The sequence below is a fragment of the Bos taurus genome, chromosome 23 (assembly GCF_002263795.3).
Source record: "Bos taurus isolate L1 Dominette 01449 registration number 42190680 breed Hereford chromosome 23, ARS-UCD2.0, whole genome shotgun sequence".
NCBI lineage: Eukaryota > Metazoa > Chordata > Mammalia > Artiodactyla > Bovidae > Bos > Bos taurus.
This window is the reverse complement of record NC_037350.1, coordinates 50,084,040-50,111,211: the sequence shown is the minus strand read 5'-3', so window position 1 is coordinate 50,111,211 and position 27,172 is coordinate 50,084,040. Positions and strand designations below refer to the sequence as shown.

Sequence of the window (27,172 nt, the reverse complement as noted above, 5' to 3'; positions counted from 1 at the left end):
GCACTTGTATATCCGGATTCTTCGAGCGACGCTGAGCTCCACGGGTCCCGACGCTATCGGCACATGCGCGACGGCCCTGTTCTCTCTTCCTCCGCCTCCCCTGGCTTCCGCCGTCCGCGGAGCCGCCGCCACCGCTGCCGAGGAGTCAGGAAGTTCAACATGGCCGCCGCGGAGGCGCCGTCGCTGCGGGAACAGCCGGAGTAAGTAATACGGGGCGCGGAGGGCCTGCGCTGGGGGCCGGCCGAGAGGGGACGGGCCGAGCGCCGCCCGGGCGGGCGAGCGGGCGGGAAAGTTCGCGGCCCAGCGGTCGCGGCCAAACTTTGCCTCCCGCGCGGCACCTTGGGGGCGCGGGAGGGCGGCCTCGGCGCTCCGCCCGCCCGGAGGCCCTTGCTGTCGGGTCGAGGGCGGCCGGGGCCCGCGGCGGCGTTGCCCCGGGAGGCGAGGGCGCGAGCGGCCTCTACGGGTCCCGAGCGCGAGGCCGCGGCGCGGGCGCGCCTGCCCGCCTCTGAGGCGACGAGCGGGTCTTCCGGAGCAGCCCGGGCGGCGCGGCCCGCGCGGCGGCGATCCCCGAGCGCTCTTTTCCGCAGGCGGCTCCCGCGCCGCCGCCGGTGTCAGCCTTCGGGGCTGGGGGCCGGGAGCAGAGGGGCGCCGGGCGCGCCCTCCTTCACCGCCCGGCGCCGCGGTTGGCGGCCGGCGGGCGCTCCCTCCTTCCCGCCCGGTGCTCTCGGCCCCAGCGTCCCCTCGGTGTTTTCTCCTCCTCTGCCTAGCGCAGCTGGTGTGCCAGCTCGCAAACTCGAGGCAAAGTAAGACCAAGTTCTCGGTTCTGAGACCTAGGGTTTTTGGCCCGAGTTTACAGCGCTTCTCTGGGAGCCCCAGTGGAATAAAGAGTGGGAACGGTCAGCTCCTTGCAAACCCGAGCGGTTCGTGTCTGTAGTCAAGCTAACGTAAGCATCGATGCGGCCGAGTGGACGCATCCTCGCGTACTCTGCTAGGGTAACCCTTCCCTTACTGAGAGCAGTGTGTTGTGTTTTCCGTGTGTTTGCTGGGAAAGCTCAGGAACCTAGAACAGAAAATGGATTTTAAGACAGTATTCTTGTAGCGCCTTTTTTTTTTTTTTGCTTGCATCCTCATTATCTGATTTGTTTCCAGCTGTTTTGAGAAGAAGGTAGAGATAGTCTCCCGGCAACTTTGGACTGACCAGAGGAGAAATCTTTGCACCTCCCCGGCCGGCTCATCGCTTCAGCGCTGTGCATCCAGTGCCGGACTGCGTGGGGATTTGCTTTGCTAGGCAGAGAGTTACCGGGAGATTTCGTTTAGGGCCTCTGAAAGCTGCTCTGTTATCTCCACAGCTTGACTTAAAAGAGGGCACGTGGGTTCTGAAGTACACCTGCCTCTCTGTTTTTCAGAGTTCACAGTGAGGCCTTGTTCCGGGCTTCATGAGAAGATCCTATGAAAATCTTAGGCTATGCAGCTGATTTTTCTAGTAACCTGTTTAAATTTCTGTAGTATTATGTCCATTACTTTGATTTCAGGGACGGTTTAGATTCCTTGTCAAGAAGGATGCAGCCATGTTTATACTCAAATAACACTAGCTTTCATCGTATTTATTTCGGCTCCTGCAATGTGAGTGGCACTGAGGTGGTCTTTATTGTGCCTCCGCTCACACACATGCACACACGCACACACATTTGGTGCGCAGAGTATTCTGTCTATATGTGTCCCACCTTCACTTATTTGAAACGTTTTAGTGTAGAAAATGACAGTTTAGTAGGAAAGCAAGTACCATGTTGGCTGCCCACATTGAATGCTGAAATGTAATGTCTGAGTAGGTTATTTTTGAAGACACAGCAAGGAGTTCACAGTTACGTGGAATCTCCTCCAAGTGGAATATTGTGAAAAAGTAAAGCTCCCTGAATGCTTTTCAGTGGCTTTTAAGTTTGTCGATGTCTTTAGCTCAGTCTTTTTTCATAGTTTCAAGCATTTAAATTTTTATATGCATTGACTTACTTGAACTTACCCAGACCAGGTACTGAGCAAATCCGACCTCATTCAGTCTTTATGACAACCCTGTGGAGGCGGTCCTGACACTCCCCACATTGTACAATTGAGAAACTGGAAGTACAGAGAAATTGAGTTAGCTTGCCCAGGGTCACACTAACCCTGTAGGGTTTATACCCGGGCAGCCCCGCTGTGAAGCCCTGCTCTGTGCTCTGGTCTCTCACTCTATGTTGTGGTTCCTTTTGTTTAAAATATTACTAGCCTTTAACATTTGAAATAATTTTTATTTCCAGTATCCCAGAAAGGTTCATTTTTATGATATGACAGTTCCAACTCTTTGGAATTTAATAGCCCATTTGGAAAGAGTGAGGGTGGAATGGTTCCTTTTGAGACTGGTTGGTCTTTTGAATCCATCCTTACTTTTGCATCTGCATTAATTCTGTATTAAAGGAGTCTCACTTGTCAGAGAAACAGGCTTAGTTATAATTATTTTCCTTGTCGAAAGCAGTGGCATTCACTTAGCTCCCCATTGCCCCCAGCTCCAAAGCATGAATTGAATGCCTCCCATATAAGATGTTATTAGGAATATTCTTATATATATATATGTATATATATATGTGAAGAGGGAAGTTAAAATAATACTAGTGGTTGGTAATTGGTCGCTTTATTTTAAAGTTGTTCCATGGCTATTTTTATTGTGCCAGATGCCCCAAGACTCTGGGTTGTTTGAAGGATGAAATAAGCTAACCTATGAGTAAATACTGTTTGACACTACCATGCTGTCTGCACTCCGAATGCAGCTTTCCTTCCAAATGAGATTTGGAGGATGTTACTCAGCTCTCAGTAAGTACTGGTTATGACAAACCTGTTGTAGACCAGTTTGGTATAGAAATATACCTACTAAATGTGTAGTGTTAGATTGCAAAATGTAAATCGTCCAAGAAGGTGATCAGGTTCCTTTACAAGAAACCTTTTCCTAAAGTTTTAGAAGAAAGTTGTTAATGAGCCTAAATTAAGTGACCTAGCACAAGTGTGCTCATTATATGCGACATGGGTGCCATTGAAGGGCTGAGTTCAAGTTTTCCTTGTGTGCCTATTCAGACTTCAGTTATTTTCTTTGAAATTTGCTTTAAGAGATCAACAGAAGAGGCTGGAGGTCTGTTCTCTGCCTAACCCCAATGTAAGAGAACTCTGGAGTTAAGGTTAAGCTAGCTGGCCCTAAGGCACTCAGGTGGCATTTTATTAGTAACCTAGTCATTTCTTGAGTTAACATTCATTAAGTTACAGTGAAAACTGGGATTGCTTCTGGGAATGCCCAAAAGCATTGGGCACCGTGATGTTGATCCTGATTCTCAGAAACATTAGATGCTAGGTTTTCTTTTGAAGGAAATTCCTCTGAAGGTAAACCCTTCAGTATTTGGATTTGAAATGCCTTGGGAAACTTGTAAATTATAAGTAGCATTGGAAAAGGGTTAGAAGAGCAGATTTTTCTGTGGGGAGATGATTAAATTTAAATCATTTGAGGGTATTGTGGTCAAGAAATAGGCGTATGCGCTGGAGTGTAAGTGAGCCAAAAACAATGTGTTCCCCTTCAAGAGCTGAGCGTGTGCACAGACGGCATAGACCAACGTGGCCAGCAATGCTGCTGCATACATTGTTGTTCAGTTGCTCAGTCGTGTCCGACTCTTCTGTGACCCCGTGGCCCGCCAGGCTCCTCTGTCCATGAGATTCTCCAGGCAAGAAGACTGGAGCAGGTTGCCATGCCCTCCTCCAGGGGATCGTCCCAGCCCAGGGATTGAGCCCACATCTCTTGCATCTCCTGCATTGGCAGATGATTCTTTAGCACTGAGCCACCTGTTGTTACTCTGCGAACCATTCCCTTGACACAGAAGTACTTACTGAGTACCCGCTCAGGGTTAAATCATCTCTGGGCCTCGGGGATGGAGCAGTGAGCTAAACAGATTAAGATCCTGGTCCACAGGGCTTATGTTATAATAGGAGGAACAAACAGGAGTTGTGCTAGGTGGAGGACAGTACAGGGGAGAAAGGGAATGTGTTTGTAGTAGGGTGGGGGTTGTAGTTAAGTGAGCTGGTCAGGGAAACTTGACTGAGAAAGTGGAACTTGAGCCAAGACCTGAGGTAGATGAGGGGCCGGGCAGTGTATACTTCCCGGGGGAGCGCCCAGGCCCTCACGTGCTGGGGAGGAGGGCCGTGGGGTTGGGGGGAGCAGGCTCCGCTGAAGGGAGGCTGGGCTGATGCTACAGGTTTTGTGGAGGGTTCAGGTTTTCACTCTGAACGAGGCAGGAAGCAGTAATCAGCTTTCTCTCGGGGTTGACAGTGACCTGGTGTTTTAAAAGCATCTTCAAGCAGAAGCGAGAGCTCTGACGTCCACTGTAGCACCAGCCTTCCCACCAGCTGGGTGTGCCCATGCCCTCGGATGAGTCCTGTCTGCCTCCTTGAGTGTGATGTTACCTCTGTCGTGGGGACACAGGCAGAGACAGCGCTTCTTGAGCACTTGAGTGACTGCTTTTATGTGTATGAACTCGTTGCAGTGACATACCTGTGGTTGGTCAGAAGTGTTACTTGCCCAGCTTTTACAGTGGGGAACACTGGAGTGGCTTGTCTGAGGGCACACTGGGGGTATCTGTTGCACGCGGCGTTGGAGCAAGGAGGTTTGATCAGGACCCTTGCTCTTTAAAGTCACGTTCTGAGTGTCCGTGGGCAGCTCCCCAGCACCACGGGGAGTAAATTTGCCCAGTGTCTGAACAGTAAGCACGACTGACTTTGGGCATGAGATTTGTGCTGGGCCTTACGAGCTGTGCATGTTAACTGTGTGGTCCTCGCCGTGTGCTCGGAGGTAGGTACTGTTCTTTCTCACAAGCTCACGCTCAGTAAGGCCACGCAGCTAGTCAGTAGTGGGACCGGGACTTGAACCTCTGGAGACTTCACCACCCAGCTGTCCATTTTCTGGGGCGTTCTTACAGGGTCTTTAGATTGAGTTCTAGCTTACTGAGTAGAATTTTGTACTTTGGGCACTTAGATTTTTATATTCCTGAAAATCATTCTCAACCTTCATAAAGGTCCTCCCTGCCTATCTCTCTATCTTGATTTAGCCTAGTTCTATTTATCCCACACTTTCCCCCTGTAAGTCAAGGTTCAGGAAAATGGACTTATACCCCACCTTCTGGATTGTGGGATGGGAGAGTCTAGGAAAGGGAGACGGTTACCTGTATGAGGTTGTAGCCTATACAACGAACACAGTTGAAATGCCTTTGTATCTTCACCTTAAATCTGTGATGTCCCCCCGCCTCCTTGATAGAGCCATGTTGTTGGGTATTTTTTAATATACAAAGATACTACGCTGTCTTTTTCCAAGTCTTTGAGAAATTTTAATGATCCCAGAACACTATTTATCCTGTGTCCTCTTATACTCCGTTAGAGAGGAGTCAGGCCAGACTGAGACCTGACTCAGCTGAACACACAGCTTGCTCTGCAGCTCGATAGTACTTTCTCCTTCCCCATAGTCCACAGTGCCAGAAAAGGGCGTTGGCAGTGTGACACCCCAAACCCCCAGTTCCTGCCGTGTGGTGGCTGTGTGTTCTCCACGCCCCTCAGCACTGTGAGCCAGGATCTTTTCCGGTGTCCTCCACTGTGTCGTGCCCCTGCCCCTCCAAGTTTACTGAAGACTGAGACCAGGCTGGGGGACCGTCCGTCGAGCAGCCCGACCTTGCGGTTCCTGAGCCTCCCCACTGTCTCAGCTGTGTGCTCCCAGAATCCTCTGCTGTATTTTTCCATCTCCTGGAATCGGTCCACCTGAGAGCTTAGCTTCCATTAGACCAGTCTCTTCCCCAAGTTTGACACCCTGGCAACATTGATCTTTTTTCCTTCTTCTAAAATACCCCTTAACCTTTCTGGTAAATGTCATACTCATTCTTCAGGTCAGTGTTACTCAGCCTGTTTTTTAATCCAAATAAATACCTTGTTGATAAACTTCTCTCCCCCAAAGTCCCTGCTGAACAAATCGCTTGGGTTTTTCTGTGATCCACAAGATACCTTCCTTGAGCGTTTCAGAATGTTTTAAAGTGATCCGTCAGCGTTCCCATAATGCCCTTACTCAGGTCTTATCGTTGCAGTTCTCCAGTGAGGCATGTGATTCTTTTCCACTGGAAGTTTTCCTTAAGCAAGAAATTTTATTTTCTGCTGCCTGACTTAATGCCTACGTTGTGTGTAGGTGATTTTCTTTTAAATGTTACAAGAGATTGAATAGACCCATTAATTCTTGACTTGCAGGAGCTCTTTGTAGTATATGGTGCAAACATTAAACTTACTATTAAAACATTAAACTTATTAAAAGTATAGGAGTATATAATTTGGAGGACTTGAGCAAATTAATCCATATTGTTCCAACCGGATGTCAGGAGGAGGATCACCTGCTTCTGGTGACCCTCGAGCCTCAGCCTTGAGGATGCGGCTGGTCAGGGTCAGGAGCAGACGGTGTCCGTGGTGGGAGCCCAGGGCGGGATGGCACGGCGATCTCATCACGCTGCCCAGAGAGAGGAGGGCACACGGTGGCTAAGATGCCACTTACAGGCCCAATATTGGCTCTAGAGATTTAAGTGTGTGTGTGTGTGTGTGTGAGAGAGATATGTGTGTGTGTGATATATGCGTGTGTGTGTGTTTCCGAATTTCAGGTGGGGAAAGTGATTAGTGTCCCGATGGATGTTATTACTAATATTTTATGGAAAAAGAATGGGCAGGTTCCTTTAGTGTGGAGTGGTATGGGAAATGCTGGTTTAAAAACCACGTTTCTGAGTGACTTTAAGAAAGTCAGTGTTAACTTACTGCAAAAACTACTGGTTTGAATTTCCTTTTTTACAAAGTATAATTATGTTAACCTCCCCTATTATGTATTTCCTTTAATACTTTCAGTATGTGAGTTCAACCATTAGAAACAGAGTTAAATCCCTGTTCAGCTCAGTTCTTGCCCTATACCTTTGAAATAAAATATTTCAGTGGCTAACTTCATGTATCACATCGAGATATATTTTATCATTGCTATTTTTTTACGACTGAATGCTCCATAAGTAACGTGTCTTTTAAATGTGTTTGATACGTTTATAGGATGGAAGATGCTAATTCTGAAAAGAGTGTTAATGAAGAAAACGGAGAAGTCTCGGAAGACCAGTCTCAAAATAAGCACAGTCGTCACAAGAAAAAGAAGCATAAACACAGAAGCAAACACAAGAAGCACAAGCACTCCTCGGAAGAAGACAAGGACAGAAAGCATAAGCATAAGCACAAACATAAGAAACACAAAAGGAAGGAGGTCGCCGACGCTTCTGACAAGGAAGGTATGTCTCCAGCAAAAAGAACTAAACTTGATGATTTAGCTCTGCTGGAAGACTTGGAGAAGCAGAGAGCCTTGATTAAAGCTGAACTCGATAACGAGTTAATGGAAGGAAAGGTCCAGTCTGGGATGGGGCTCATATTACAAGGTTATGAGTCCGGCTCTGAAGAAGAGGGGGAGATTCATGAAAAGGCAAGAAATGGAAATAGGTCTAGTACTAGATCTTCAAGTACGAAGGGCAAACTTGAACTTGTGGACAATAAAAATAGTACAAAAAAGCGAAGCAAAAGCAGATCCAAAGAACGGACTAGACACAGGTCTGATAAAAAGAAGAGTAAGGGAGGTGTTGAAATAGTTAAAGAGAAGGCAACAAGGAGCAAGTCAAAGGAGAGGAAAAAGTCAAAAAGCCCCTCCAAAAGAAGTAAGTCCCAAGATGAAGCCAGAAAGTCGAAGTCGCCCACCCTCAGACGGCGCTCTCAAGAGAAAGTTGGGAAGGCCAGATCTCCTGTCGACGACAAGGCTAAAGTCGAAGACAAAAGTAAGGCAAAGGACAGGAAGAAATCCCCTGTTATAAACGAAAGTAGAAGTCGTGATCGAGGCAAGAAATCTAGATCCCCAGTCGACTTGAGAGGCAAATCCAAAGACAGACGGTCACGGTCCAAAGAGAGGAAATCGAAACGGCCTGAAGCCGACAAAGAGAAGAAGCCGGTCAAGTCTCCCTCTAAAGACGCTTCCTCTGGGAAGGAAAACAGGTCACCCAGCAGAAGACCTGGTCGCAGTCCCAAAAGAAGAAGTCTGTCTCCGAAACAGCGGGACAAGTCCAGAAGAAGTCGATCCCCACTCGTGAATGACAGGAGGTCTAAACAGAGCAAGTCACCTTCTCGAACCCTGTCGCCTGGCAGGAGAGCCAAGAGCCGGTCCTTGGAAAGAAAACGCAGGGAGCCCGAAAGGAGACGCCTCTCTTCTCCAAGGTAACTTGATTTCAGAGTCGTAGTGGTTCCTACCATTGCAGCAGATTTCAGTGGAGAAGCTAAAGCTTGTGGACAATAAAAACAGAGGTGATAAGAGTTTTTAGTGTTCGATACAATCCTGTCCTGTCTGCTGACTGTGTCACTGTTTGCTTCTGTCAGTGTCTTGACTGTAGGTGGCTTTTAAATGTTGAACTTACTTTTTTTTTAAAAGTTCTTAATTTAGTATCTCGTGCAGAATCGCACCTTTAAATCCAAGAAATTTGGTTGATAAGTCTGAGTCTATGCATTTTATGGGAAAGGTGTTAGTTTCTAGAGCAGGGATTGTTTTTTGAATAGTGTGGGCTGGAACTTTTAAAAATGGAGGTATCAGTTTAAGGGTTGTGACATGTCCATTCTTTTGAATTGGTGTGATTTTGAATCATAACAATATATTTGAAACTACAGTTGGTTTTCTTGGTCCCCAAAATACAATTGAAAATGGGAAATTTTTTTGTTATTAACTCATATACCTGTAGTCTTATTGTAAAATGATTTTTTTTAATCAGTCGTAATAAAAATAATTCATATTTACATAATACATTTGATCCACCAATTCTTGGCTCATAATTTCATGAATTCCTAGCCATCTACTGTGTATAGGTATAAATATGAATTGATGTTGAAGTTTAAATTATCCTGTGTGTTGAGAAGCTTCAAGAATGCAATTCTCATTAAGAGCTCCTGTTGATTCTTTACTTCTAAGTGATGGAATGGTCCCCTGCCTGTAGCTCTGCATGGAGACAGTGTTAGTATCTTAACATCTTTTCTTAAGGATCCTATTCTCTTTCAGTTGCTTTCAGTTTGAAAAGGAGACTCTTACGAGTTCTTTAAGGGACTAGAGTTGAATATTTGAAACGAGTTTTTAGTGTTAGTTTACAGAAGAAATGCATGAAATTAAAGAGACGTTTAAATCCTGCAGGAAACCTGTAAACTCACTCTTCCCATCCCTCGTCTGCCGCCACTCCTGAGACAGCAGTCTCTCTTCAGCCCCTTCTCTATGCACATGCTACTTCTTAAAAATAGGGTTCATACCATTCATGTTAGCCGTGGTTTTCTTTTCTCATCAAATACTGAGTGGCAGTATATAAGGGGTGTTTGTTACGTAAGAGCAACATGATACTTCACTTTGTGGATGTATCATAATGTATTCAACTTCCTTTGTTGAGACTGATGAAAATTGAGGTTGGTTCCAGTTTTTCACAGTTGTGTGCAGAGATATCCATTGAGTCTGTGTAAAGCTTCTTTTAGGGTAGTTTCATAGAAGTGGAATTACACAGTCTGAGATTACGTATATTTACATTTCAGAAAGACACTGCCATATTTCCTTCCAGATAAGTTATACCAGTATTTACTTCCATGACACGGTGGACTGGCATTTTCTCTTAACTCTTACCTAAAGTTCCGCTCTTCTAAGGTTAATGTTGATTGTAAAGGGATTTTATTCTTAATTGATTCATTAAAAATAAGGCTCTTGATTGCAAAAAGAAGTGTCGACAATTTAGAAAGAAATCAGTGCTCAAACCAAGGGAATGGAATATTATTCCTTATATGGGCAAGTTTTATCTGAAATGAGAAAAAGATAAACAATATAAATAATCTTTACTAATTCTTCAAATTGTGAGACCAGAGGAAATAGACTTTCTCTTGTGTGTCGACAATTACACCAAAACGTTATTGTTGTCACCTAATTTTTGTTACAAAACATTATTCTGTGTTTGCAATCTTTAGGTTACTGTGCCCTTTCTTAAAGTGCCTTTACATGTAGGAGAAATTCGCTTATTCTGATTTGATCTATTCTTCTCTGAACCTGTGTCTGGTCCCCTTAAGAACACGACCTCGAGATGACATCCTCAGCAGGCGGGAAAGGTCCAAGGACGCCAGCCCGATCAGCAGGTGGTCTCCAGCTCGCAGACGGGCCAGCAGATCTCCTGTTAGGAGGAGGTCTCGTTCCCCTCTCAGACGGAGCCGGTCTCCCAGAAGAAGAAGCAGGTCTCCTCGGAGAAGGTAAAGCCTCCCCTTTGGTCCATCAGACCGGAGCTTTTGAAGCTCAGTGGGTGGCTTTCCTTAACAGCCGTTTTCTCTGAGAAACTAGCTGTGGTGCCATGCAGTCTTCTGTCCCCAGCGTGCAATATTTCACACACAAAGATTGTTGAGTTTGCTTTAAACTTAAATCTGTTCATTAAAACATTTCCGCTGGCCCCTTAAAGACTTTATTTTTAGAACAGTTTTGGATTTATAACAAAATCGAGCTTTTGAAAAGTACGGAGAGTTCCTGTAACATCCGTGCCCCAGCACACTCAGAGCTCCCTAACTTCAATTGACCTTTTCTATATATTATATATATCTCTCTGTTCTCCTCAAACAGGGACAGAGGTCGGAGGAGCAGATCGCGCCTGAGAAGGCGGTCTCGATCACGGGGTGGTCGTAGACGGAGGAGCAGAAGCAAAGTAAAGGAAGACAAATTTAAAGGAAGTCTTTCTGAAGGAATGAAGGTCGAGCAGGAATCTTCATCTGATGACAAGTAAGAATGGAACTTTCCTATAACTTCCTTTTTGCAAATTAGACAAACATGGTGTGACTTGAAAGTCTTTAATTTCCATCTATAATTTTGATCACAGCTAGTGATGACTTTTAAGCTTAAGGATCTGTCTTTTGTTTCCAGTCTTTGTGCAGTGAGATAGGTGAGGAGAAAAAGGAGACGTTGAAGGTTAAGTTTACTTGCTGGGATTCCAAACCAGGACAGGTTAAAAGCAAGGACAGAGTGAGATGGCTTAAGGTTCTGTTCACTTACTGATGACCCACATTTTCCAGCTTTTATTTGTTTAAATGTATGCAAGTTAACAGTTTTGGACTCTATAAGGATGTCTGGAATTAACATGTATGGATGTAACTTTTCCTAAGCCTTGAAGACTTCGATGTTGAGGAGGAAGATGAAGAAGCCTTGATAGAACAGAGAAGAATACAAAGACAGGCCATCGTTCAGGTATTGATTTTAGTAACATTTTGATCAACAGTCCTTAAATAACCACTATTTAAACAAAATGAAGGATTTTTACTTTAACAATTAAGTGTTGGTAGAGCACTTGAATAGGTCATGAAAAAAAGATAGTTTCTTAATAAAATTGAAATAGTTATCTTTTTTGTATACATAGGATTCCCATATAAAGCCCTGTTGTAAGACAAAATTTGGAGTGTGCTTTCTTGGAAGAATTTCCTTTAGCATAAAAATTATATATATTATAGCCTGTTATATGTGAGAAAGATTTTTCTTTAACGCCTAGTAAAAATGGTAGATTTTCTAATACAGATGTGCATGTTTAAATGTAACGTCTCAATAAATTTAAGACTCCTGGAAAGACGAGTGATGCAGGAGTTGGGCGGGAAAGGGTGTCACGTAGGCCTCAAGACGGTGAGCTGTGCAGAAGGCTGCCGGCTCTCCTTGGCTGTCCTGAGAGAGGAGGCCTGCCACGCGGCCCTGCGAGCATGGCTGTCCTCATAAAGTGCCTTCTCTCACCATCATGTGATGGGAGGTGAGGGTGGAGTTGAGAGAACAATTCTGGAAGACACGAAAGATGCTTGGGTGCTGTAAGGAGGAAGCAGACAGGGAAAGGGTAGGTGTAGCAGCCTGTGTGAACTTGCAGCAACCCCAGCATCTCAGAGCAAAGGGCAGAACTGGAATTCCAGAGGCGACTTTCCTCCCTGGGGCATTGCGGAAACTGGTACTGAGCAGTTACTGGGCACCCCTGAAGACTTGGTTGAATCTTTTTCTGTTCTTACCCAGGTCCACAATCCCTTATCTCCAACCTTTTGGGCCAGATGTGCTTCAGAACTGAGAAATATGTGAGTTTTAGAAGGTAATGTGGTGCATACATGTATCTTACTTAGCCCCTGAGTGGGGGCGAGCACAGCACCCCATTATCAGACACTGGGAGCGTTCTGCTGTGAGACACCTTGTGTTCACACTGGGAACACTCAGAGAGTCCTGTCTTGAGGTCAGATTCTGCCACCTAATGAACGTGCACCAAACATAGAAAGCCTCCCACGGTTCTGTGGGTCTGGAATCGCATATAAGGGATTGTGGATCTGATTCAGCTGAGGCATCAGTACCTTTATTTATTTTTTTTTTTAGCATTATTTGACACTCAGGTTTTCAGTGCAGCTCCCCCGATTGGTGACGATGATGCTCTGTGTTGTCGCTACAGAAATACAAGTACCTTGCTGACGACAGCAACCTGTCGGTGCCGTCCGAGCCCAGCAGCCCACAGAGCAGCACCCGCTCCCGCTCCCCGTCTCCTGATGACATCCTGGAGCGCGTGGCTGCCGATGTCAAGGAGTATGAGCGCGAGAACGTCGACACGTTTGAGGCCTCCGTCAAAGCCAAGCATAATCTGATGGCCGTCGAGCAGAATAACGGTGAGCGAGTGAGATCTCTGTGGCTGTGCTCTTCTCCCCCGGGTTGGTAGCTCCGTCACTTCACCCAGAGGGTGTTTGCAGCAGGGAGAGGAAGGGGACGGGGAATGCCGTGTTCAGAACACCCCAGTGAGTGTCCCCGTAACCGCAGCTGGAGCTCACACTCGGTCCACCACACGTGTTCAGTACCTTTGGTTCTGCTTGCTAGAATATTTGAAAGCAAGGCCATGATTAATTTCACCTGGGAAAAATCCAGTTTGTATCTCTGATAAGGTTTCTAAAAAACACATTACTTACACTTGGTAAAATTGACGATTTTTAAATATCTCATGTCTGTAGTTCATTGGTTTGAATCAAAATCCAGATATAGGGTTTAACCTTTTGAGGTATGAATTGGCAATTTAAAGAGGAGCTTTCCTGATGGTATATAATTGTTACTTGTGTGTGCTCAGTCACGTCCAACCCTTTGCAACCCCGTGGACTGTAGCCCACCAGGCTCTTCTGTTCATGGGATTCTGCAGGCAAGAATACTGGAGCGAGTGGTCCATTCCTCCTCCAGGGGATCCTCCAAACCCAGAGATCGAATTCCAGTCTCCTGCATTGGCAGGTGGTTTCTTTAACCCCTGAGCCACCTGGCAAGCCCAGTTGTTGCTCAGTTATTAGCATAGTTCAATGTTAGTGAAAGTATCAATATTAGGTTTTTTAATTTTCTGAAATGCATTCTCAGTAAAAAGTGGATAGCTTTATTTTATCTTGGGTTATGAAGTGATATTAAGTTGGGTTTTAATGAAAAACTGATATACAAGAGGAAAAAGTTTGAATTGCTGTTAGTGATTTTCCATTGGTGTATTATTTGTGTTTCAGTTTGTATCTCTCCATTTTCCAAATACTAATGCTAATTTCCATTCAGGTTCATCTCAGAAGAAGCTGTTGGCACCTGATATGTTTACAGAATCTGATGATATGTTTGCTGCCTATTTTGATGTGAGTATTTTTAGTCATAAGAACAACTGTTAAAATCAGTACATACAGCAAATACATATTTGGGTGGTATGCACATACCTAGCGAGAAAAGAAGAATCAGGGCTTCGTAAAAGTTAAATACAGAATGACTTAAATGTGTAGTTATTTTCTTTTTAAACAGCTCCTTTCTGGGATTTACAGACGTCTGTGTGTGTTGTGGTTAGTGGGGGACCAGGTGACATGAGTAATTTTCAGGCCTTCCACTCAGGGCTTCTGTATTGGGAACCTAGGATTTGGAGCTTAATGGAATTCATTGAAGAACCGGGAATGTTATAAGGACTGGGTTAAGAAATTTTTTCTTTTAAACATTTTATCACTTTTTTTCCTTGAGAAATGGTCTCAAAAGTAGCAGACCATTTCCATCATAAATTAGGGGACATGAGAAACATGGAAGCTTTGGTGATGGGAAGTGGGGGTGCACGTGTGCAGAGAGCACACAGCAGGGGCGTTAAAAGTGGACGGGGGACCAGCAGTGTCCGGGACCCTGCAGACACCACGACCGGCTTCGGCAGCAGGTCGCGTCTCCAGTGCGAGCCACGCGCACGGGAGACGGGTTAGGAGAGGATGACGTGATTCTGAGGCAGCTTCCCTTGCCTGGGTGTGAAGGGTTTTCCGGGTGTCCTGCGAGTGATGAGTAAGGAAAACGTCTTCAGAAGCACCGGGCGCTCCTGTAGTGCAGCCAGTGACGCTCCTTGTGGAGCTGGGGAGAGACCGGGGTGTCACATGAACAGGGCAGTAGGAGAAATGTGAAGATAACGTGAATTTTTTCCCTGAGCAGTACTGTGATACAGGAGACTCAGGAATCGTGTTTCTGTTGCGTTGCATTTACGTGAGTCATAGTAAGAGTTTATTTAACTTGGCATGAAATCTTCTTGTCAGAGTTTAAAGGAAGTGCTTTAAATGTCTGCCTAAATTGGGGGTAAATAGCTCATGTTACTCCCTTAATTTCAGAGTGCGCGTCTGCGGGCTGCTGGCATTGGGAAAGATTTCAAAGAGAATCCCAACCTCAGGGATAACTGGACTGATGCAGAAGGCTATTACCGTAAGTTCACAGTCCTTCCTCATTTCAGAGTTTATCATAGTGCTTTGTAAAATCGTGTGGCTCGAGGCTTCCCACGTGGGGGGACTCTGGAGGTCATATCCCAGTGCCGTCACTTGCGAGTGTGGCACCGCCGGCAGCTGTGTGTGCCCGAGCCGCCGCCCAGAAGCCTCGCAGACTGGAGTGCAGCGCGACCCGACGTGCACCTTAAGTCTGTTCAGTTACTTTCAGGCCCCAGGTAATCCTCCCGGGGGGGTGGGCGGTGCCAGTCACACCGGACTGCAGCGACCACGGCACTGCCTCCTCGGGGTTGGGGGCGTCAGCAGTTGCCGGGTGCTCCCTGAAACTTCTGTAGCGCTTGGAGGCCTGCAGCTTCTGGCGTGCAGTGTGGAGGCAGGGCCTTGGGACTCTGGTGTCCAGGAAGCCACGCACACCGGAGCGATTGGGCGCGTTCCTAACACGCTGTGTTTCCTGCCTTCTGATTTCTGATGTGTCCATTAATGTATCACGGTCAGAATTCTGATGTTTTAGTTTACCTTTTTAGGTGTGAACATAGGTGAAGTCTTGGATAAGCGCTACAACGTGTACGGCTACACGGGTCAAGGTGTGTTCAGTAACGTGGTCCGAGCCCGGGATAACGCGAGGGCCAACCAGGAGGTGGCCGTGAAGATCATCAGGAACAACGAGCTCATGTGAGTTCAGGGAGCTGCGGAACCAGCCCAACACAGGCGTTCACACACAAGCGTGTTTTAAACAGTGACAGCAGTCTGTGTAGGACAGCTTGGGGCTTATGAAACGGCAGAGCAGCTCTTTGTGGGGATTTAATTTACAGTCACGTGTTGTTACATGTGACACCTTGGAACTGTCGACTGATTGTATTCAGTTCGTTGCAGTACCTACAGTGTGAACTGTCCGCTTAGACCCCCTCCTCTCTGCCCTTGTCTTACGGCTGATCTTGACTGTGACTGTCATAACCCCGAGACCAGAGGTGCAAATTCGAAGGGTCGTGTTGCTTGGCTGTCACCGAGCATATGGCCTGCGAAAGGTGACAACTCAGGTCTAGGAATCCTTCGTGTCTTTTATCTGTTGCCTTTTCTCTCTACGAACAATGAGGTCATTGCCATACTGCTTTAACACAATCTATGCCACACTCTGGAGAAGGCAGTGGCACCCCACTCCAGTACTCTTGCCTGGAAAATCCCGTGGATGGAGGAACCTGGTAGGCTTCTGTCCATGGGGTCGCTCTGAGTCGGACACGAGTGAGCGACCTCACTTTCACTTTCCACTTTCATGCATCGGAGAAGGAAATGTAAACCCACTCCAGTGTTCTTGCCGGGAGAATCCCAGGGACAGGGGAGCCTGGTGGGCTGCTGTCGATGGGGTTGCACAGAGTCGGACACGACTGAAGCGACTTAGCAACAGCAGCATTCCACACACTGAACTGCATTAAAGTCAACTTAGCGTTGGTTTAGAAGCACTAGAAGTGTCTAGATTTATGCTGAGGTCCTGGGCTGCCCTGGGCTTAGAAGGTTAGTTCGATGGAAATCCAGACACTAGCTTTAAAATATGGCTTATTGTCAAATTGTAACTGGAATTTTGGAGGATGATATTTGCATCGAAGCATCTTGAGATAAAATGTGCCAGGTTGATTTCCCTCCAAGCGAGGTGGGTCTGTTGCTCGGTGTTTCTGTTTTGTTCACTGATTATTTTGGAAATTAGCTCCATGAAAACAGTATTTGGCCAAGTGGGAAGTATTGCGTGAATGACGTGGAGACTTGCCCTTCCTCAACAGATTGTTTATTAGTACCTAAAAAAAAACTTAACACATCACTAAATAAATATATAAAATAAATACACATTATTTACTTTTCCTAAATTCTTGGTGTATCCAGTTTTGACCTAATTTTCTTTTCATTTCAGGCAAAAAACTGGCTTAAAAGAATTAGAATTCTTGAAAAAACTTAATGATGCTGATCCTGATGACAAGTTTCATTGTTTGCGACTCTTCAGACATTTTTATCACAAACAGCATCTGTGCCTGGTGTTTGAGCCTCTAAGGTACGACGCCTGAACCTGGACATCATGACCCTGGAAACTCGGCTTCCCCGTCTCGCATCCTCAGTTCAGATAAATGCTGTGACCAGTTTTCTGGGTGTTTGATGTATTTTTCCAGTTGGCTCTGGCTTTTGTCTTTTAACTGTTGGTGAAAAGGTAGCTTCTTGGCGGTTGTTACCGTGTAGACGGTAGTTGGCTGTGTGCTGTGTGCCACGCGCCCACCTTGTGTGGCCTTGAGCTCAGCCGAGAGTTCCCTGAAAGTTAAATACTACAATGAAAGATTAAGCCAGGATGAACAGGAACGGGAGTCATGGAGTAGGACTATGATTTCAGCCTTCAAATCCATGTCTTCGTGTTCCTGCCCATTCTAGGTCAGTGGGAATTTCACCCCTGCGTATCTTCCCTTCTCTTCATTTTGAAAACGGTTGTGTACCCACGGTTCATACGCTCTCGTTTCAGTGTGGCATAATTTATGAGATCGGGGCGGTGGGCGGGAGGGTTCCTCAACAGTGTTTTCACTGTATTTCATACTCTGAATTGATTTTACTTCATGCTTGAAAGTGTTTTTGCTTTTTTAAATTTTCATTTTTACCTCTGATTTTGTTTTTTTTTCTTTCCTACAAGTATGAATTTACGAGAGGTGCTAAAAAAATACGGTAAGGATGTTGGCCTTCACATTAAGGCTGTCCGATCCTACAGTCAGCAGCTGTTCTTGGCTCTGAAACTCCTTAAAAGATGCAATATCCTCCATGCAGATATCAAGCCAGACAATATCCTGGTAAGTCAGTGATCAGACGGCCTTGTTCATCCGTACAGCTCCTTCTGTAACGTGATTACCACTGTCTTGTAGAAATTACATCTTCCAAGAGTCATTCCGTGTATTAATTACCCATTACAAATGACTTCACCAGTTTTTCACTCTTTGGAAATTGGGCCATGAAGTGTTATAGTGAAATATATGAAGAGAGAGGAAGTAGGCTGCTGTCCCGGCCTCCTCCGGTTGATGGATGGGTTTCGAGCCCACCAGACCCTGAGAATCCTTGGGTGCGCGATGACGGGCTTCCTCTCTGTCTGAGCAGCAGTGCTGCAGGTTGGGCCTGCTGTGTAAGGCGTGCTCACCAAAGTGAGGCAGTCCTTTGTTCTCTAGCTTCATGGCGTGAGGGACGTTTAAGGGAGTCACCCCCTCTGAAGTGGACGCGTGGAGTTGAGTTTAGGGTGCCCAGGAATGATCTTCGTCCTTTGTTCTTTACCGGGGAAGCCCAGGCGTGGTTGGGCCTGGTGTGGAAGGCGTGCCTCTCCCAGCGCGTGGCTGCTGCTGTGGAGGTCAGGTTTCCCGGTGTGTGTGTTTCTGAAGCCTCATCCCAGTGGGGTGCTTGGTCCGCACACATCCCTTGCGTCCCCAGCCTTTCCTCAGTCCTGGTCATGCTGTCAAGAGCCGAGGGCGTGTTCACGGGTGGGGAATCTGCCCGTAGCACGTTCCACGTGTTTAAAGAAAGATCCCTTTAAAGTGTGTTTCAAACTCCTTATCACTTAACACTTGGTTCAGATTTCCGTTGTTCTTTTTAAATATCTTAGACCATTTCCTTCCAAACTCCCACATTATCGAGGCTTTCCATTTTGTTAAGTTTGGTCTGAGTTTATAAGGTACTGCATTTCTAAGGTAACTTGGGGTTTGAGGCGATGAGTGTTCTCAGTGAAATGGTAGGCACAGTATGAGTTGTAGTCTTGCCTGATCAACTTCATAATTGACTTTTACCCCAGTTTTCTTCTCTTTTTTTGAATTACAAAATACACCATCCATACCAGAGAATGTATCAACTACCTGCCGGTCAGAAGTAATCACACAGTGAACAGCATCTCTGTAACCACTTTGAGGTTAAATAATGACATTTGCCATTGTCTCAGAACCACTTGCCTTTAAACCTTCATTCATCTTTGAGTTAGTGCTTAACTAGTATAGGTTTTCACGTGGATTTCAGACAGTTTGGCATTCTTCCTAAGAAAGGAGGAAATAAATATCAGAGACCAAGTGGAGCTGCTTGTTAACGAAAACCCCAAGCTTTTAGCCCAGCATTTCAACTGTCAGTCTGACAGAGTAGTGTGCTAGGCTCCCTGAGGGCCAGCGGATGAGGGCTGCCCGGGTGTAGGTCCCCAGCTGCTGGTAAAGACCCTCCATCCACCCAGCATCCCCTGAAAGTGGCCCTGGGGTTTTTGTCTGTAATTGTTGAAACTGCATCCTTAAGTAGCTGAATGCAGTTTATGTGTAAGAACGTTGAAGCACTTTGCGTTTGAAGATCTCTTTTTTCCCGATTTCTCCAGGTGGAGCCTGGTGCTTGACCGTTGCTGTTGCTCTCTTAGTTCTGTGGACGTCGCCTGTAGTGGCCAGTCCACCATAGCCTGGGAATGGCCCGGGGGTGTTTGTTTAAAGTGCTGGGTTTCTGTGGGGTGGGACCAAGAGGCCAAGTTCAAGTCCCAACTCGGAATTTGTGTGTGTCTCTTTTGAAGGGGGGAAGGGACTCTGGAATGTGACTTATCTCCACTTGTTAACCCCGAGCATGCTTCTGACTCACGATGGCAGCAGGCATGGGAGCACCTCCAGCCTTTCTCAGCAGATGTCACTGTTACTGTGTATGTGGAAGTATTTGCAAAGGGAAGGAAACCGATGACTAATAGAGTGCTCATGTTTATCAGTTTTGCCAGATATATTTAACATTTTCTTGACTAATACTTTCTTTATACTTAAGGGATTTAATTTTTTTCAAGACATTAATGCTAAGTTTGGGATGGTCTAACAGCTTCAGATGAAGAATGTTTCTATTCTGTTTTTGTCCAATTTAATCTGAATCCTTCTGCTTTCATTGCCATCATAATTTTCTGGCAAACGAAAGTTAAGTCCGATCTCTTTTCAATGACCGTCTTCATGTTCCTTTAAGTAATAACTTGACTGTGTTCGGGTTTTCTGGGGGGTTTTAGAAGATCCTTGGCTTCAGTGCTTTCTCTCACTACTCCAACCTTTTCTAAATAGCATTGGTTAGAATCAAATTCACTTGGTATTATCCCTTATTTCCTCGTTAAAGAAAGTTCTTTAATTAGAATATTATAGCTCTTAATTATTCATAATTAAGAAATTGAATTATAATTAGGAAAGGAATTTTTAAATGAGTGACTTTTGTTCTCAGTATTGGAAATAACTTCTCAAAGCCAATTATTTTTATGATTATGTCTTTATTCCTGGCCTGAGTCAAACTTCCCCGATAAAATGTTTTGCAGGTTAATGAATCAAAAACTATATTAAAGCTCTGCGACTTTGGGTCAGCCTCACATGTTGCAGATAACGACATAACGCCTTACCTTGTCAGTAGGTTTTACCGCGCTCCTGAGATCAGTAAGTTTCCTCCAGAGCTCCTTGACCTGGGCCGTCATGGGCGGGGGGAGCCCCCGGTTCACTGGGCACCGTTTCCTGCTGCACTTGAGCAGCCGCTCGAGTCATTGCCAAGGAAGGCAGCCCTGCATCCTCAGGTGGGGTGATGGTAGTTAGCTGTGGCAGAAGTCACAAACGGGCACGGAAGGCCTCAGATTTAGAAGACTGCCGCATTACTCCGGCCTGGTCGTCACGTCCTGTTCACAGCTTGTCTGGGACCTGTGCGGTTTTCTCCTCTTTCGCTTTGGTGGAGGCCAGTCAGCCCCTCCACAAAAGGGGAAATGAAGAGAGAGAAGAAACACCTGCGTTTCTTGCCTCTTCAATTCCTCCCCAGGGCCTCATTTGTTAAGGTTTTTAAGAGTCCCTGTTAAGAATTGGTGGGAAGGCACATGAGACTCATGCTGAAGTGTGAATATTGAGGTAATGGTTATATCGTCCCAGTTAAATTAATGCCCCTCTTGATGGAAGTAAATGGAAATAAATAGTAGTTGGTTGATAGTATCCTTGTATATTAAAACTATATTATGTTTTCAGTTATAGGTAAAAGCTATGATTATGGTATAGACATGTGGTCTGTAGGTTGCACCTTATATGAACTCTATACTGGAAAAATTTTATTTCCTGGCAAAACCAATAACCATATGTTGAAGCTCGCCATGGATCTCAAAGGAAAGATGCCAAATAAGGTAGGATGTTGGGTGAGCTTGTTTTTACGGTTTTAGCCCTATCATCCTGTAGATTTGTGGGTGGCTGACGCTCACCCTGGTGAGTGTACACCAGTTTCTGAGAGGCAGGTAGCTGGCTACCCTGATTCCTGAGCTCTTTTCAGTTAGTGGGGCTAAGCAGCCAAGAGCTCCCATTTCAGAATGGGAGAATCCCATCTTCCTTTTCCTATCTGAAGGCTGTCCTTGTGCGTTTCTTTCCCCTCCTGAATTAAGCAGCAGGGTGTGTAGGGTGGGGCTGCGTTGCAGGGGGAGAGGGCCTTAGCCTTCCCTTGTCCTGCTGACTGCCCCTGGGTGACACACGCCCACCCTGGTGACTGTGCTGCGAGATCCAGATGCTGGTAGGTTAGACGGAGTCAGAGGAAGGACCTGGTCATCGGAGAACCACAGGGGCTATAGGAAGCGGGACTCGAGGGCACTCGGCTTATTAAAGGTTGGACGCTGCTGGGCAAAGGAAAAGGTGCCGATAAAAGCCACATGAAATGACATCTTTTTAGGTTCTATTCAGATTCTCTTTTGTTGAACTTGTTTAGACCAAGACAGAGATTACTTTTGTTGGTTTTTGCTTTAATGAGGTCTGACCTGGTGTCATTTCAGGGCTGTTACTAGAACATAATGTTTTAAATGTCCTGAGGTTTCTCAACCTGCCAGGAGACAAGGCCCCGCGTGTGTAATGTTCTCCTGTCTAAGGACAGCTGGTTTAAGTCTTTGTTTAGTCTTCAGTTTTGAATAATGAAAGTACAACTTGATATTGTAATGGGTTTATTTAACTCACTGCCTGGGAAAATTAATTTCATGTTATTAAGTAGTTTTAGGTACAACATTTATATTTTTTCCAAATATGTTACTTTCTCAAGAGCAAGGAATCTGAGATCATTTTCAAATAAGTAAGCAAACCCAGAGAGACTAAATAGTAATATTTGTGTGACTTATATATTAGGTTATCGGTAGATCAGACTGTTTTGTAAGAGCTCAAAATCCAACTTTTGTTTTATTGCCAGATGATTCGGAAAGGCGTATTTAAAGACCAACATTTTGATCAAAACCTCAACTTCATGTACATAGAAGTTGATAAAGTGACCGAGAGGGTAAGTGTCCTCTAGGTGTGCTACATTAAATGATTGTCTTACAGCTCATGGATGGATTGAGTGTTGGATGGTCTAGGAGCTGTGAATATTTTAAAACACATCTATTCCTGTTCCTGTTGGCCAGTTTCTGAAATAAGACACATCAGGTGATGAAAAGATGTAAAAAAGTTTGCCTAGCATGAGTTTATTTTATCATATTTAGGCCTTTTTCTCTTTCCTTGGATCACTTTCTTGGTCTGGCTTCGCATTCAGCTTCCCTGCTGCTTCCAGATCTAAAAACAAATCTGATCGTGTTAGTCTCCCTGATTAAAAATTCTTCCCTGGCGCCTCTTACCTATAAAATACTGTACTTAATTCCTCAGAGAGCCTGCTGTCCCCTGTAGGGGACGTCCCCCTTCTTGCGACTCCGTGGACCAGCCGCTCCACGCCTGGCGGTAGGCCAGTGGGCGTGCGCTGTTGCAGACCCCATGCCTGTGTTCACGCACCAGCTGTGATTTTGAATTCTCATAGAATTCCTGTCTGTTCTTACTCTGATCTTTTTATAAAATTACAGAACCATGTTTAAAAAAGCCATCATGGCTAACTTGGGGTTGACCTTTCTTCATTTACGTTTTTAGGTTGTATGTGTCTAGTAATTTATTTAGAGATACACATTTAAAAAATTATTTGTAGGAGAAAGTTACTGTCATGAGCACCATTAATCCAACTAAGGACCTGTTGGCTGACTTGATTGGGTGCCAGCGACTTCCTGAAGACCAGCGTAAGAAAGTGCACCAGCTGAAGGACTTGCTGGACCAGATCCTGATGCTGGACCCCGCTAAACGGATCAGCATCAACCAGGCCCTGCAGCATGCCTTCATCCAGGAGAAGATTTAAATGAGACGAAGAAGCTCCAAGGGTTTGAGTAATTAAATACAAAGACTGAAGAAATTTCACAGCAGTTTATTAATGTATATAAACTTATAAATATTTCTCCAGCAAATTTGAGGAAGCATGATATATTTGAATTAACACCAAGGGTGATACTTCTTTTAGAAATGGTAGTTAATCTGTTTTGTGTCTTATGTGAAATCTCACTGTAGAACTGTTTTAATCGCCAAGACTGCACAGAATTACAGTGCTAATGTAAATGGTTGCAGTTCACATAAAAGACAAAAGCATCTGTTAAAAAATGAGTAGGAATATGGGTGGTTGATTTATTTTAGCAAACTTGGCTTCATTGTGGTCTTCAGATCAATGGCCAGCGTAAATGCTGTTTATATTCACGTTTTCCTAGGTGTGTGTGTGCAGGCCACAGCAGCATGCCCTGGGCGTAGTCAGTGCCGAAGGGGCCTGTTCCTTCTTGAGCCTGCCTGCAGGGACGGTCTCCTCTTTTAAAGCAGGTTGTGTACAGCATTCAGTACACTGAAGGTAAGCTGAACCATCAACATCACCGGTGTGTAAGATGTTATTTTACTGGAAGAGTTGACAAATGAGGGGCGTTAGCGTTGTGGCAGGATTCCCCGCATGTGTGAGAGCTGATCTTGTTTCTTTTCTGGCATCACAGCTGTGGGTAGGCACAGTTTCTGTTCTGTTCATCACATTGCGATTGGAGGAGAACGCGCTTGATGGGTAGAGCGCCTTCAGTGTACTGTTTCTTAGTAACTTTCGTTTTTTTAAATCAACTTGCTATAGACTTTATACACATTTTGTTAAATACAGTTCCTAGTGACAGAAACAGTGCGTAGTTTCCTTTACTGATAACACATGTTGAGGCCTAATTCTGGAAGTCCTCATATTTAAAAGTTAGATAGACAACGTAATGAAATTTTTAACTATTTGTATGTCATTTTGAAAGTGTATGCTTTATGGTAAAAAGTGTTTTTCATTTGTTCATTGTTTTCATTATTTGTGATCATGTTGTCTTTCAATACAGGCATAAACCTTCCACTCTTGAACAAAGCAGCTGCTTTTTAAAAGCGGTAATTGCTTCTTTACCTTTTATTTCTTTTGTAAAATGAAGCTTTTCTTTAAGGATGTGACTTTAAAGTGTTGTCTACTGCATAAAACAGTTGACCCTCACTTACTGTAAAGTGAAGATTGTTCTGCTGCATGTGGCGTGGACCATGCAGATTTCTGTATGTTCTCAGTATGCATCACTAGATAATAAAGTCTTTTGTGAACAAGGCATTGGTAGCCATTTTTAAAAGTTTCTGTCTGCAGTGCTGGTAAGTCAGGTAAACCACGTAGAATGAAAAGCAACCTTGCGTTTCTTCCTTTGATTCTTTAACTGAAAGAATTACTCGTTAAAGGTGTAAGCTAACCAGAAATGTGTAATTTTATTAATAATTAGGATCCTAATTATTTCATCAAAAAATTCTACCAGTATTGTCAGCTTTCAGTGTAGTGAGGTAGTTCCTGTAGGTCGTGGGGTAGAGTCCAGGATTTAACTAATGTTTCTGCTGTTTTCTCACTTTTCCTTCTGATGGTGCGGAAAGAGAACAGGAGACGGGGCACAGGCCACTCACCGCCTTCTCCAGGGTCTGATTTGCTGAGACACCAGCTGCACCTTCTTAACAAGGTTATTTCTGACAGCATGTGTAGATAAACATTTAGCAACAGTTTAAATCAAAATCATGTCAATCAGTTTGGTTTTGCAACACAAAGGAATTAGTAATTTTTTTTAACATGGTAGCAGAGAATTTCAGAAATGTAATCTTTTCTGTTTGGGTGGTAAAATTAATGCTTGTCTCCCTGAGGAGTGTGGAAAGTAATCACATTTTTAGAGGTTAACATAATATTTTTAAATTGTAAATGGGATTTTTTTATTCACCCAGGCACCTAATTACAACAAGCATGCACATTTTGGTGCATTCAAGAATGGAAAATCAGAGTAGCAGCATCCTTCTGGTGGGTTTTGCTCCATTTAAAGGCATGAAATGACCTGCAGCCAGGAAGGTGCAGATGCTATCCTAGGCCAGCTCTGACTCTGCCCCCCTCTCCTTGTGGTGCAGCCGTGAACCACGTGAACGCCAGGCGTGCTCGTCCTCGGGCGGTGAGGCCTTGTAAGCAAGGCCCACAGGTGCAGCTCTCCTGCCTGAACTAAGCGTAGCAATTTCCCACCAGGCAGCTCTGGCGGTCATACACGTGCTGCACAGTGGGGTGTGTCCTACTGATTGCCACTCAGAATAGTTACATTGGTGTGTTTCTGGTGATTTTTCACGGCTTCGTTTTGTACACTTATTTAAGTAAGTTAACTCCCGCTAGAAAGTTCGTCTTTTGCCTTCACGACTGTTGCGCGTTCTGTAAACAAACAAAGTCGCTTGTTGCCTGTTCTTTGTGTTGTAGGTGCGGCTCAGTGGAAGATGATGGCTCCAGAAGACATGAGCTAAGGTTCTGTCCCATAAAAGAGTTGAGAACAAAGAGCCCTCCGTTTAATTTCTGTCTGGTGGTTCAGTTTTCAGCATGATGATTTAGGGTGCATTGCCCTTTGGTACTGAGAGTAGTGCTCCCGTGCTCATTGTAAAGTGCTCACTCATCACGCTTCCTGCCCCTGCCCCTTCCCTCCCCCGGAGTGAAAAGAGGCGTCAGACCTAGCAGTGTTAGTGGTGTGGACGCGGAGATCCCGCCTAGCACATGGCTGTCAGAATCGGACCAAGAACATCCATCCAGAGGCAGTCTTCCGCCGCAGGGGGTCGTGTCTTCTTGGCGGATCGATGCCCAGGGATAGGAACAAGCCCTCAGCGCTGCTCAGCTCCCGGGGCGCCCACCTCTGCGGCTCACCCGTGGGGTCTGCCTAGCCAGTGCTGTCGAGGTCTTAGAATAGGCCACATACCCAGAGCACAGCCGTGGTCCTCCTCGAGGGGAGCGCGAGGGGTGTTCCCTAGGTCTCTGGTGTTCTGGGCTCAACACTCTCTGTTTGCCTCCATGAGCAGTCTTGATCTTCGCACACGGGGTGGTATTGGATCCCGTGGTCTCTGAGGCAGAGACCCAGAGCTCTGTGAGCCTGCAGGGTGGGGCAGGTGGTGCGCAGTCCCCAGCAGGCGGGCGAGCCCGTGTCGGCCGCTCTGCCATTTCTCTCAGGAAGGTTTTGCTTTATTTCACTTTGTGGCAAAAATGGTATCAAGTGATTGTGAGACTTGAGGGTCTGTAAGTCCTAGAACGTGACCCACAGAGCATAGCTTTCTCTGTAGCTAGGGGAGTGGTTGAGCCTACACATCTTAGGATCATTCTTCAGGTAGACCTGTTGTCCTCCAAGGTTAAATAAACCTTAAGACCTTCCCAGCATGAGTTCACCCTCAGTTCTTATTAATAGCATCCTTCTCCTTTATTCCCCAATGCCTGTTTCGTTCCACTCTTTTTCGCAGAGTAATTTTTGTGTTTAAAAGGAAAGCCACTTTTTTTAATCACCATAATTACCACTTTCTTTCCCTAAGACGTACCCGGGACATGTCTTTGGTGTGTGGTGGAGGCAGTGAGACGTGCCTTGTCCTTGGGTGCACGCCGCCTCCTCTCCACCTGTAGTTGATCGTGGTTTCATAGTGGAACTCTAGCTAGCTGGGGAGAAAGAGAATCTCTGCAGCAGGAATCCCGTGTCTTCAGATGCAGGTCAAACCGTTAAGGAATTCCCGGAATTCCCATCTAAATACTGAGACAGGAAGGAAGCCAGATGGCTAACGCACAGTCACTTTGTTAGTTAGGGCAGCATTAGAAATCGAGCTTCCTAAAGTGTTTTCTTCTTCGTAGCGTCCTAGTTCAAACGTGAGTTTTTATAGCAGTGTTCATTACAAATTCATTTGTTTTTTATGTCCGTTAATGTGCACCAATTTGACTTTTAAAATGCTTTCCAGTTACTTTGATAGATTTCATCATCGTGGCATCTTTTTCTCCTTCCACGTGTAGGGTAAGGGACTGTTCTGAAGAATCTTTCCGTTTAGTGATCAAGATACGGAAGCTGACCTCTGAAAATATTCAATATGTATCCTAATTTTCCCAGTGTCCTTTGAGTTGTAACTTGCATTTCAGCAGCAATGTTCCTAATTGACCTACTAGGAAAATGTAATAAACACGCCTCTTGTTA

The 27,172-nt window shown here is 45.3% G+C and overlaps 1 protein-coding gene across 20 annotated transcripts; it reads left to right on the top strand.

Moving 5' to 3' along the window:
- On the top strand, positions 1 to 27,172 carry PRPF4B (pre-mRNA processing factor 4B). 20 transcript variants are annotated; one of them, XR_003032000.2, is made up of 19 exons: positions 1 to 200; positions 7,120 to 8,316; positions 10,183 to 10,359; positions 10,721 to 10,876; positions 11,257 to 11,338; positions 12,558 to 12,768; positions 13,676 to 13,749; positions 14,740 to 14,830; positions 15,372 to 15,519; positions 16,748 to 16,885; positions 17,507 to 17,660; positions 20,153 to 20,267; positions 20,838 to 20,989; positions 22,027 to 22,113; positions 22,786 to 23,063; positions 23,390 to 23,523; positions 24,029 to 24,074; positions 24,598 to 24,673; positions 25,441 to 27,172. XR_003032000.2 is itself a non-coding variant. In NM_001435171.1 (15 exons), exons 1-15 carry the CDS (start codon positions 160 to 162, stop codon positions 22,987 to 22,989), a joined length of 3,027 nt encoding a protein of 1,008 aa, NP_001422100.1. In that variant the 5' UTR covers positions 33 to 159; the 3' UTR covers positions 22,990 to 27,172. The 20 variants fall into 20 exon arrangements, 2 of the variants coding, with proteins under 2 accessions (XP_010816895.1, NP_001422100.1); XR_003031999.2 differs by having other exon boundaries at positions 24,591 to 24,673; XR_003031998.2 differs by having other exon boundaries at positions 22,786 to 23,523; positions 24,591 to 24,673; positions 25,441 to 25,485; positions 26,995 to 27,172.

Excerpts from the sequence above, each read along its gene's own strand:
- PRPF4B (NM_001435171.1), top strand. The coding sequence starts at position 160 with ATGGCCGCCGCGGAGGCGCCGTCGCTGCGGGAACAGCCGGA. Across the intron at positions 10,360-10,720 it reads AGCAGGTCTCCTCGGAGAAG|GGACAGAGGTCGGAGGAGCA; the intron begins GTAAAGCCTCCC and ends CTCCTCAAACAG. Across the intron at positions 20,990-22,026 it reads AAGGAAAGATGCCAAATAAG|ATGATTCGGAAAGGCGTATT; the intron begins GTAGGATGTTGG and ends TTTTATTGCCAG.